This window comes from Ochotona curzoniae, unplaced genomic scaffold (assembly GCF_017591425.1).
Source record: "Ochotona curzoniae isolate NIBS_2020 unplaced genomic scaffold, NIBS_Ocur_1.0 scaffold_3171, whole genome shotgun sequence".
Classification (NCBI taxonomy): Eukaryota; Metazoa; Chordata; class Mammalia; order Lagomorpha; family Ochotonidae; genus Ochotona; species Ochotona curzoniae.
In genome coordinates, this window is record NW_024467104.1 from 3,702,348 (window position 1) to 3,714,396 (window position 12,049).

The window sequence follows — 12,049 nt, forward strand, 5'->3', positions numbered from 1 at the left end:
TGGTACAGTTTCTATCACCATGCTTATAATATGTGTCAACATTCTCTTGAGAAAAAAGGCCCTGGGTTTAAAAGATTATTTGACAGAGGGAAAGACAGTGATAAAGATCTTCCATTCACTGGTTTGTCCTCCTAATGACCACAAGAGCCAGGCTTGGCCAGGTTGAAGCCAGGAGCTCCACCCAGGTCTTCACATGGGTGGCAGGGATGTTTGGACCATCTTCTGGCTTCTCAGGAGCATATCCAGGAGCTATATCAGAAGTGGAGCTGCTGGGACTTGAACTCATACTCACTGGGATGCTTTGCAGGCAGAAGCTTAAGCTGCTGTGCCACAATGGAAGCTCCTCAGAAACCAGTACCATTAATCTTCACAGCAAAATCACTTTCCCGAAAAGTGATGTGCTGTATACTGTGCTTGCTTCTGCCCTCTTTCAGTGGTTGAAATAAGCAATAGTGTGAAGTTGCGCACTTCAGATTTCTATGCCAGATGAAGCCCTCTTTGTAACACAGATATTTTGCCAAAGACAAATGACTGCAGGTCACTGGGGACTTCCATTGGGATAGAGCATAGCTCCTTTGGTTTAATTGAGCTGTGTGTACAAGTCTTCTATCCAGTATTAATGTTTTGTTCTAGACTGGATCACTGATGTTTTGGCAGGACAAACAAATCTATGTATAAAGAAGTTGTGGTTGCAGACTCTTGCAAAAAGACTTCTAAATTGCTTTTACCTTAAATCGACATTAATTAAACATTTAAGTTTTAGATTTTATTCTAATATATTTCTATATCTTATTTATCATTGAACCCAAAAGGGTAGGTAATAATTACTATAGCTTAAACATGAGAAAATTGTTAGAAGAAATAACCAATTTATCTCTAGGTGGCTTTCTATAACAATGTAAAATAGAAATGTAGATTAGCTGTCACCATCCAGAGGTTATTGAGCACTTGGAGTAACTAATTTTGGCTGTGCTAGTAGTCAGTACACAGACTATACGAAATCAGTATGAAAACAACCTTTGAAATCTTTTTTTTACTACATGTAAATAATGTAGAGCATATTAGGTTAAAATAAAATAAGTTAAAAATTGTACCTCTTATTTTTGATTGATTTCCGGAATACTGAAGGCTGTGTATGGTAGAAGTTACATTTCTTTCAAATAGTAGTGATACAGAAAGTGTGTTTGCTTTGGCACGCCAACCAGTTGCCTTTTTGGATTTTTGTGCAGCAGTGACTTCAGTATGTTCTGATGACTGGCTGGTAGCCAGAATCAAAAGGAAACCCTTTGATAATGACACAGAAGTTGGAATTGGCGACATCCATCTGGGAAACAACTGTCTTGTGACAAAGATACTGTCATTCAGCTATGAGTTTTCTTATTCTGTCACTCACTGTGGAATCAAGAAATTTGTAAGTATCATAATTACTTCCCTTAAAAGACACTCAGATCTTTTTGCAATGAACAGTTCTCACATAAGAACTGGGGGCAACATTTGATAGTGTCTTTCAGATAAAAGGATTTTAAAAAGTTTAGCATTATGATTTCTAATTTTCAAAACCCAACCTGCTGTCAGACTGCCACTTTAAGCCTCGTGGTTATTGTATGCACAAATGAAGGGCTAATTTGGAGATGGTAAATTGTCTTTAAAACTGTCCCTCTCCTATTCCTTCTCTGAAGAAGATGATCATAAAAAGGTAAAAGATTAGAGGGAAAAAAAAATATTTCTACTGCGTTGCTTTTGTTGAACTAAAGCTAAATGGCATTTTAGAGTTTTTTTCCTAGAACTGACATGTTCAGTTCAAATAATTTAATGGTGTCTAGTTAAAGCTCTCAATCATCTCAGGTATTCCAAGGCTTGGATGCTTTCATACTGTCAGAGATCAATTACAGACCAAGATTGGATACCACCTATGCCTTCCCTGTAGTTTGCTTTGTAAAGAGGTAAGTGTAGTAAAAACTCCCTTTATGTTCTTAAGTCCATCCATTGTTTCTGATGCAACCTTAGCTATCAAAGTGCCCTAGGGGATGCTTATGTCACAACTAAAATTCCTCCAGTTTTCTATTTTTTGTTAGGAAAAATTTCAAGCATGTAGAAGAGTTAAAAGCACTTTTTCAGTAAACATTCATACATTAGTTAAGTATATGATTTTTCTAAACTTGATCACCCACTCATTTACTCATGCGATGATTCTTTTTGGTTCATTTACAATAGAAGACATGAATACACTTCTCTTTGTATTTTTGTTGGAAAGGCAGTGTTAGGAAAAACAAGAGATCTCCCATCTGCTGCCTCACTCCCCAAATGCCTCTAGTGGTTAGAGTTGGGCTGGTTTAAAGTCATGAACTTCCTTCAGGTCTCCCACATGGGTGCAGGACCCAAGGGCTTAAATCATTCTCCAATGCTTTACTAGACCATAAAAAGTTGCTGATCAGAAGTGAAGTAGCCAGGACTTGAAACAGCACACATGTGGGATTCTGAAGTTACAGGCAATATTTTAACTGCTATGCCACAATACCAGCCCCATGCTTTTTCCCTATTTTTTTCATAAATTCTTAAGAACCCTCATGTTAGAAGTATGTATCTGTCACTATACATGTTTGTGTGTGTATCTACGTACACATATATTTCATATGTCACTCTTCTTGCCTACGTGGTTTAATACACATGGGTTATAGTCTCTGCTCTTGTCAGAGGCCATTAGAAAAGAAGTCTTATGTAGCTTGCGATGAAATGAGAAGGATGTGAACTGGCAGTTTTGGAATTCTATAATAAGCTTCTGTAGAGTTGAGTTGACACTTCTTGTTACCCCAGCCTGGTTACTTTGGAAAATAATAACTTACAATAAAAGAGAAGTGGTTTAAATTTTTTTTCCCATAGAAAAATTTTTTTTGTCCCTACTAATCATGTGCATTCCCTTAACTTTCTCTTTTAGACTTGAGTTTCCGTCTCTGGCACCTTTTGGGATGAATGGGCATGAAATCAATCTCTTGAGTGATAGAGCTCAAGTAACGAATGTAGCCCAACAGTTGTTTGTCCCTCCCCCCGCCAGTGAGAATGATGGACCACATGTTAGTGTTGTGAAGGTGAGAAGACCCAAGTTTCCCTTCTCATGGTTAATTGTAATCGGTCAAATATAACTTTAGTGGGAAAATAATGATCCTATCTTTTACAGTAGTTTGTTCAAATTGTTCTACCTTAATGTGTGCCATTTAGACTTGAGTGTCATAAACTGTAGCTGGGTGCAATCAGTTTTCTTGGTGGTTGGCATGCAAGTTTGAGCAGGTTCCATATGATCCATTTCCTCTGCTTCTATGTCAGATATAAGATTGTATATTTTTAATTTAAATTGAGAAAGTGAAAATTACTGAAAGTTATCTTGGAATGAATATAGCAGATCTCTACATTAATACTTTCTGAAATGTGCATATTCATATTGTATGCACATGTATGGGTAATATACAATATGCAAATAATAAACAGGACACAAGATTCTGATATTTTCCATTTGTGTTTTCTTATTTTTTGACAAATTTAGTTGGCGGTGGGCTCTCCTCTCTCCCTCCCCAATTTCCCTCCCCTTCCCATTGTTTTCCCCTCTAGGTTCATAATATGTGTCCATCGTGGTTTCCCAAGTTCATCATGCTTACACTGAAGTGTCTCCCAGCCATGTGGAGAATAACATTTCCTTGTAGGTTAATTCTTGTATCCTGGAGCCCTAATGTAGGTACAGTGAGGATTATACCTTCATTGCTCATGGGCCGTACCAATAAGTTATATGTGGACAGTGACAATCACAGATGGTTATAAACAATCCACCTCCTGTGGATGGTTAATTGATGAATTACATCACAAATTCTTGTTACATTAGGTACAAGTAAGTATGAAGTAATATTAACAGTGTAAGATTCACATGATATCTCTGGAGATTTGACATATTAGAGCAAACATATGATATGTGACCTTTTGGGATTGGCTCATTTCCCTTAGCATAATGGTCTCTAGTTTGGCCTATTTGGCCACAAAGTAATGTATTTCATTTTTTTTTAAATCACTGTGCAGTATTCTATAGTGTAGATGAACCAGTTTCTTTATCCAGTCCTCTGTTGATGGGCATTTAGGTTGCTTCCAAGTTATTGCAATTGTTGATTGTGCTGCAATAAACATTGGGGTGCATGTTGCTTTGTTATATAACAAGTGTTTTGGATATATTTCTACAAGTGGTATTGCTGGGTCATATGGTAGGTGAATTTTTCATTGCCTAAGTGTTCTCCATACTGACTTCCATAGGTTGCACTAGCCTGCGTTCCTACCAACAGTGCAGTAGTTCCCTTTTCTCCGCAATCTCACCAGCAGATGTTGTTGGTATTTTCTGTATATGGGTGATTTTTTTCAGGCATTAGGTGGAACCTCCTTGTTTTTATTTGGATTTCCCTTATTGCCAGAGAGCTAGAGCATTTTTCACGTGTTTGTTAGAAATTTGAATTTGCTCCTTTGTAAAGTGTCTGCCCTTTTCCTGTGCCCATTTCTTGACTGGTTCGATTTGATATTATTGTTCTGGAGCTCTGTGTAAATTCTGGAAATTAGCCCTTTTTCTTCTGTGTAGTGTGCAAAAAAAAAAACAAACCCACTCCTATTTTGTTGATTGTTTCCTTTGCTTTGCAGAAACTTCTTAGCTTAATGTAGTCCCATTTGTTTAATTTGGCCTTGACTTCTTTTGCTTTTGGTGTTTCTTTCTAGGAAGATTTTGCCCACGCCTATGTCTTGCAGAGTACGTCCAACTTTTTTTCCAAAAGTTTGATGGTCTCTGGGTATAGGTTTAGATCTTCTGAAAAACCTGAGAAATGTGTATGTGCATATTGTATGCACATGTATGGGTATTATACATATCCAAATAATGAAAACAGGACATAAGATTCTGATATTAGTACCGTATTAATTTAAGGATGTTTTCACGAAGTTTATTTTAAAAATCACCACAAAGCTTGTGCATATAGACTAAAGAACAAAGCTGATTTCCCTACAGAATATCAACCAGAGTTCTGTTAGTAACTTAAGGTTGAAACGTGTGACCTCAGTAGCTAATGCTGTAATCATCTTGGACAAGCAGTGATCTATCCATATTTAGATTCCAGTTACTTCTGATAACATAATGTTTAACTTACATATTTGATTTAGTTGCGTGATTATAAATTACATTTGAGAGTAAGAATTTGTTTCCTCAGGCTGTTTCTATTTAAGCATCCTGAGTTCTCTGTGTAGGATTTTATGTACGCAGCTCTTGACTGCCTTCTCCCCTTTCCTGTAGGAGCAGATGAGTCACTGTGTTGACAGTGCCTGTACCATGACTTCTCCTCCCTGAGACAAAGGAGCATGTGGTACCTACTCATCTGGGAACTGGCTTCAGTACCACTGATGTTCTGTCACTGTTGAAATACCTTCTGAAATCTGACAATGAGAACCTGTACTATAGATTTAAATGTTCGGTGAATTCATTGTAAGTGAAGTCATCACTCTTTGAGATTGCGGTGATAATAAAACTACATTGAGAGATGCTCAAATGTAGTGTATTTTTGTTATAGATCTAACATACGATGGAACATTCTCAAGATTCAGCTACTAACTTTCTACCCACTAATTAAGAGTCCCAGGGTAAAATCCATCCCTTTCAAACTAAATCTTCTCTCCTCTATTTTATTTTTCCTTTCTCCAGATTCATAATCTATACTATTTATAGTTGTTTTTAACAGTTGGGAGACTTTCAAAACAATCTTTGACTTACAAATTTTCTACTTTAAGTCATTTTGAATTGAGTATTTATTCTTCCAATTACTTTGAGACAATATGGAAGATAATATTCCAATTGCTTTATGGTCTAATCCTAAGAAGATTGAGGCCATGGAAAGCCATAACCACACTCTAGCCACCCCTTCCACCTAGCTCCACCCATTAGTCAGCAGGTTGCTGGAGATTTCTTAATGGAAAAGATCACTTACTCATTCTCTTGAGGTTCCTGAACGAATTGACTGACAATATTGAATAAGGAGGTCCAGCTACCAATCACGGATGAGGATTCCCTACGTGTAGGAGAGCAAGGATCACAATTCCAGCCCAATTCCGTGGATACATCAGCCTGCTGCACCTATGGGTTTGAGTTTAGGAAGGAGGATCCTACACATGAGGCGCTGCTTGGAAATAATACCTACCTCATGTCTTGAGAAAAGACAGAGGAGATGCATCAAGTTTGAGAAAAGATAAACTTATTTTCTGTAATGTACACTAGTCATTGCTAGCAGGTACCTCCTGATAACCAATGCAGGGACTGGCGCTATTGGCAAAGACATTCTTCCGTTCCGTGGCAAGAGATGATGCAGATGGGTCTGGCAGCTACTGTACGATGTGGAGAATGCAAATAAAGGAGAGGGCGAGGGAAGAAAAGGATAGGATTAAAAGAGCTGTGCATCTTAGTTTTGTTCTGCAGAGGAACAGGAATGAACCTGTATGTTTGCCAGTGAAGTCTGCTGAACCCCCAATTTTTAGCTTTCTCTCCTGCAATAAAGCATGACAGCCACTTCGATAGGTGAGGCCCCTATTCTTGGAGCAGTTCATTTATATCCATCTCCAATCATCTCATCTTAAAGATCTTCTGTTTCACTTAGTGATTTACCCAATCTGGCTTCACATTTGAATTACCCTGGGACCTTGTTCCATAAATGCTCATGCTAGGTTTTCTTCAGAGGAAGTAAAATGTATAAATTCCCCAGAGCATTCTAAGTAGCTGAAAGTACTCTTTGTTGATCCTTTCTACCTGGGCTATGAGGAATAAATGTTCAAAATATTTATGGATAAATATTAGGATAAGTTTATTTGTATATACTTTCTGAAATCCGTGTCTTCTCATACATGGTTCTGTGAGCTTTTAAGACTCCTCACATGAAGAATTTCATTTTTGCAACAAAATGAACATCAGTAATTTCATTTCTCACTTTTAAAAATATTCTTGTATTTCCCCATTAACCAAAATATTTCATGATTAATTTTTTTTGTGAGAAACCCTACAAAAGTGATATCTTCCTTAAAATTTCTAAATCTTAAGCAAGTCTGTGTTTTCTTTGAAAAACAGTCTAAGTTCAGAACAGGAAAGAATCAAGGTTAGTAGGATTGTTGCTTTTAATTTATTTGAGTCAATATTTTTATCCTGTGGTAAAAATCCTGGTCTGATTTTATATTAGTTTTATAATTATGGCAAGCATCACTTTTGGCACTATATAAATTCAAAACAGTGACTTTAAAATCTATGAAATTATAAGCTATGAGTCAAATGTTTAATAAATTCAAGTCAGATGATTAACTTCAAGAGTTGACATGTTCAGATACAGAAACCTGCATCTTGTGTGTAATACATCCACACATGGGATCAACTAAGTGCAAGGTGAATACTGTGGAGTAAGACAAGCAAATCTTGAGAAATTCCATTTAAAATGGCTAAAAGGTACAAATGTGAATGAACAGGTAAACACCGATGAATCCATTCAGATAGGTGTCATCTGCCAATTGGAAGAAAGAAGGACAGAAAGTCCCATATGCTAGTTCATTTCCCAACTGCTGATGCCGGCTGGACCTGGACCAGACTAAGTCAGCAACAGGAAACTCCATCCAGCTCTCCTGCTTCAGTGGCAGGAAGCCAACCATTTGTGCCATCACCTGCTACCTTCATGAGTGTACATTAATAGAAATGCAGCTCAGGGCTTGAACTTGAACTCAGCTATTTCAAATATAGAATGTGGCCATTCCAACTGTTAGCTTAATTGCCAGGATAGTTGGGACTTTTTTCTTATAGAATGTAGCCTCTTGATTTTGACCCTAGTTCTTAGCTTACTTTCAGTGATGAAATGTCTCCTAAATCCTTTTGTTTTTTCCACTAAAGACTAAGATCAATCACACATTCATTTGGTTCACTCTCCAAATTAGTTTTAATAGTTACGGCTAGGCCAGACCAGAAACAGCTGCTTGCAGGTCTCCCAGATGGCCATTTTTATAAGTGCCCCAAAGAGCATGACATCATTGACTAACCTAAAAAAAAAGGTGATAGAGTCCACTGGTCAGGGTACTTGACCATTTGGACACCAGCTGATCACCTGCCTCTCGACCCCAATTTCAACCTATAAGAACCTGTATTCTTAACTCTTCAGGGAAAAGCAGGATTTAAGTGATAGCTGCTGGACCCCTGTTCTGAGCTCTGCAATAAATACCTACAGCCCAACATGACTCTATCAGTAATCCTCCCCCTGAAAGTGCCAGGATCCCATATACTCATTGGATTGTGTCCCGGCAGCTCTGCCTCCCATCCAGCTTCCTGATTGCGACCTGGGAAAACAGCAGAGGATGGCCCAACGACTTGGGACCCTGCACCCATGTGGGAGAACTAGAAGAAGTTTCTGGCTCTGGATCTGCTCGGCTCTGGCCATTGCAGTCATCTGGGGAGTGAACCAGTGGTAGTCTCTGTTAATCTGCCTTTTCAATAAAAAGAAAATCTTAAAAAATGCTTTTTTCCCCTGCCACTCTGATGCCAGTGATGGTTTTTCAGTCTATCTAGTGAGTGGACCCAGGTTGGGGTTCTGCATCAATGCTTCCAGCCAGTTTGGGAATGTGGTTTGGCAGCACAACCAGTTAAATATTAGGAACTCTGGTTAAACTTTTCTATGTGATACTTTGTTCTTTCATGAAAGTGAATGTTAGTAACAGTAGCTAGGACTTGGGTTATTGTTGAGAATGGAATGAGTTAATTTAAGTGTCCAAGTGACTTGTACATGATGGTTTATAATTTGTGACATTAGACAAGTAGTTTTTCAGCCTGTGGAGAGCGGGTGTGACCATTCATCTGTGGTACAAAGGCACATTTTACAAAAACACATGATTGGCCCACCATCCTCTGCCTTCCAGATACTAGTCCTACTGCCTGCTTTACTTTTTTCTTTTATCCTAGTTCCACAACTAATCATTACTCACAGTCACTGCTGGAAGACAGTTCCTCCTGGTGCCAGTTCCTAATATCACTGAGCAACAGGACCTGTAGAGAAACCCCAAATACAGACATGATCGGCAGTCTTCAGTAAAACATTTACCAACTCCACCCTAGTGCTGCATAAGGCAAAGAGACCTTGACAAAAAAGAAAGCCTGTTGTATTCTGAAAAAGACACACGGTTATCACTGAGCATCTCTTGCTTGCTCTTAGGAGGAACTTGGGAGGAAAGAGGTCTGCCCGAACCTGACACCCCCACAGTAAACCCTAAAGCTTCCCTTTCTGTGGAAATCCCCAGTTCTTTCCTCTTAAATGTGCCTCTACATGGGCTTCTTGGGTTGTCTGCAGGTTTTATCTTGGGTTGACAGATTGGGAATATTTTTTCACGAAGATGGATTCCCTTTAGAATGTGATAGATACCTTGAGGAAAGACGCTAGACTTAATACAGTCATGTTTTTAGGAAGATGCAGGTGTGGACACACCTTAGACCTCAGGTATATTAGGTCCCAATGGCTGCATCTGAGTTGACCTGTATCTCTGAGGATGACAGGTGGACATTCCTGAGGCTTAGAGTTTGGTGAGTGAGTGTTGGTGTAAGCTTCAAGGTCAGGATAGTGTAATGATCTCTAGCTCCTCAAAGTGCTGGCTATGTGGCCTTAACCAAGTTAATCCTACTATTTCTTGGCTTCCTCCTCTGTAAGGTAGAAAAGTCATAACAGCAACAGCCCTGAATATGGCTATTGTGAGAACTAAATTGGTTATGATGAATAAAACCCCAAGAACTGGGTTGTTAAATTAACTGGATACGTCCTTAGGAAATCTACATTTCTGGAATCTTTTTAAAAGGAAAATTAGGCCTGGCACGATGGCTCAGTGTTAAATTGTCATCTTGCATTTATTGGGATTCCATATGGGCATTGCTTCTTTTCCCAGCTGTTGCACTTTCAATCCAGCTCCCTGCTTGTGAACTGGGAAAGCAGTAGAGAATGGCCCAAAGCCTTGAGACCCTGCACCCACATGTGAGACCTAGAAGAAGCTCCTGGTTCTTTGCTCCTGGCTTTGGATCAGCTTGGTTCCATCCACTGTAGCCACCTATGGAGTGAAGCAGCAGATGGATCTTTCAGTTTCTCCTTCTCTTTGTAAATCTGCATTTCCAACAAATCTTTTTTAAAAAACTGACAAATTTATAGAACATTAGTTGTTTAACCTGAAGCCTGAAAATTCTCCCCAATTTTTTAGGTCAGCTTGTATGATGTAGTTACAATAGATTTCTCCCTTCCAGAATGGTTCTGTAGTTTCATTAGAGAGCTTTAGTGCTTGCAGATAAATCTTGTTATTAATGGGGGCTCCTTGGGGCTGGGATTTAAGTGTGTTTATTAAACATGGATTAGCTAAGTGCCCATCATATGGCAGATATTGCACTAGGCACGAGAATTGCTTGAGGGAAGAAAATGAGGTACAGACAAACATTCAGTCTGAGACAAACCTCAGACTGATGTGGTATTTGAGAAGGGAAGTTGAAGGAATCCCGAGAATAGCTGAAAGGGATTGCATCATCTAGCCTGCCAGGATTAACATAAGTGTCCTGAACAAATGATGTCGTACTGACCCCCTTTGCCTGGCAGAAGAGCAGAAATCATCCAGGTTACACAAGATGGGAAGTATACTCCAGAAGAGGGGAGTGATGCTGAGCAACGGAGACTCATGGAGACGGAAAGAAATGGAACAGGCAATGAGGAATGAGGCTGGAGAGTTAGGCAAGCAGCTATCTGATCAAAAAGGAACAGTGCTTCCACCCTATCTATTGAAACAGAATCCTGTGACTTTTCACCTCTTCTTTTTTCTTCTTTTTCTCCTTCCAGGCCATTCAGATCTCGAAGGGAGCAGTGGTTTTGGCTCTGGGTGCTTTTCACGCTTCCTGACATGACCTGTGTCATGTGTTCAGGCATTTCTGTTTCTTTACCTGCTACTCAGGCTGTCCTATATGGGGAGTTGTGTTTCTGAGTGCTCCTATTTCCTAGCCATGGGTGGTTTCTTAGATGCCACTCTTACAAGTACTTGGCTAGCAAAGCATGGTTGAGAATTATTTGAAGTTTACATGCTATGATCGTACATGTACACTTCTTGATACACATGATTCTGTTTTAAACAATAAAAAAGACACATCTCCTCAGAACAAATTAAGTCCAAACTATCAACTTGATATTTAGGTTAGATTTATGAATACTAAAAAAAAAAAAAAAAATTTGAACGGAAAGTGAGTATTGGTGAATTGCCTGGTGGTGTGCCTGGCTTGGGAGATAAGAAATGTGTCTGTTAACAGTGGAGGGTCAAGGAAAAAAATGGGAGCAACTCTTTGCTCTATCTATTTTACTTCCTATTTTTAAACAGTTAATTAGTACAGGATCCTCGTCTGTTGTAGCAGGGAGGAAACCGCAAGAATACTGGTAAGCACAGTTCTTCCTCTTTTTCTATGACCACAGGAACAGAAAGAAATGAGCCATTACCAAGGGGTTGCTAAGGTTGAAGGATCCAGTTGAGACACTGCTTTTTGTTTAATCCATAAGAAAATTAAAGCATTCGGATGGCAGGTTATCAGGAGACCATATGTGTGGTGTTTATGCATGGTAGGAAAAGGTGTCTTCATTTGTATGTGTTTAGTTTAGTCAGTTCTAATTGGTTTGAACCACTGGTTCTATAACTGATTGTGAAGAATTCCTTTCCTTTGGTCATGCATCAAGCAATGGCTAAGTGTCTTTGTAGGTGCAAATGAGTTACCCAGCCTTCGTTATTCTCAGTTTGATGTTCATTCAGTGACCCTCCTCACAGACAGCTGTTTCACTATCTTTATCTTATCACTGTGCTAGCCCATCTTCTCTCAATCCTAATCTCTGCTGATGACCTTATTTCCTGCTCAGAAAAGTGAAGCTCTCAGAAGAGAATCTTCAGTTACCCTCTATGATACATATTTTACAGATCAGCCGTGTACTGATGCATTGATCATTCTAGCCTCTCATCGGGGTGG

At 39.0% G+C, this 12,049-nt stretch overlaps 1 protein-coding gene across 1 annotated transcript; it reads left to right on the forward strand.

Annotated features, from left to right (window-relative positions):
- Positions 1–1,135: 1,135 nt before the first annotated feature.
- On the forward strand, positions 1,136–10,951 carry LOC121172301 (oocyte-secreted protein 4B-like). Its single transcript, XM_041004152.1, has 5 exons — positions 1,136–1,411; positions 1,846–1,943; positions 2,936–3,086; positions 4,741–4,771; positions 10,887–10,951. The coding sequence occupies exons 1-5, from the start codon at positions 1,136–1,138 to the stop codon at positions 10,949–10,951; spliced, it is 621 nt and encodes a 206-aa protein (XP_040860086.1).
- Positions 10,952–12,049: the final 1,098 nt, after the last annotated feature.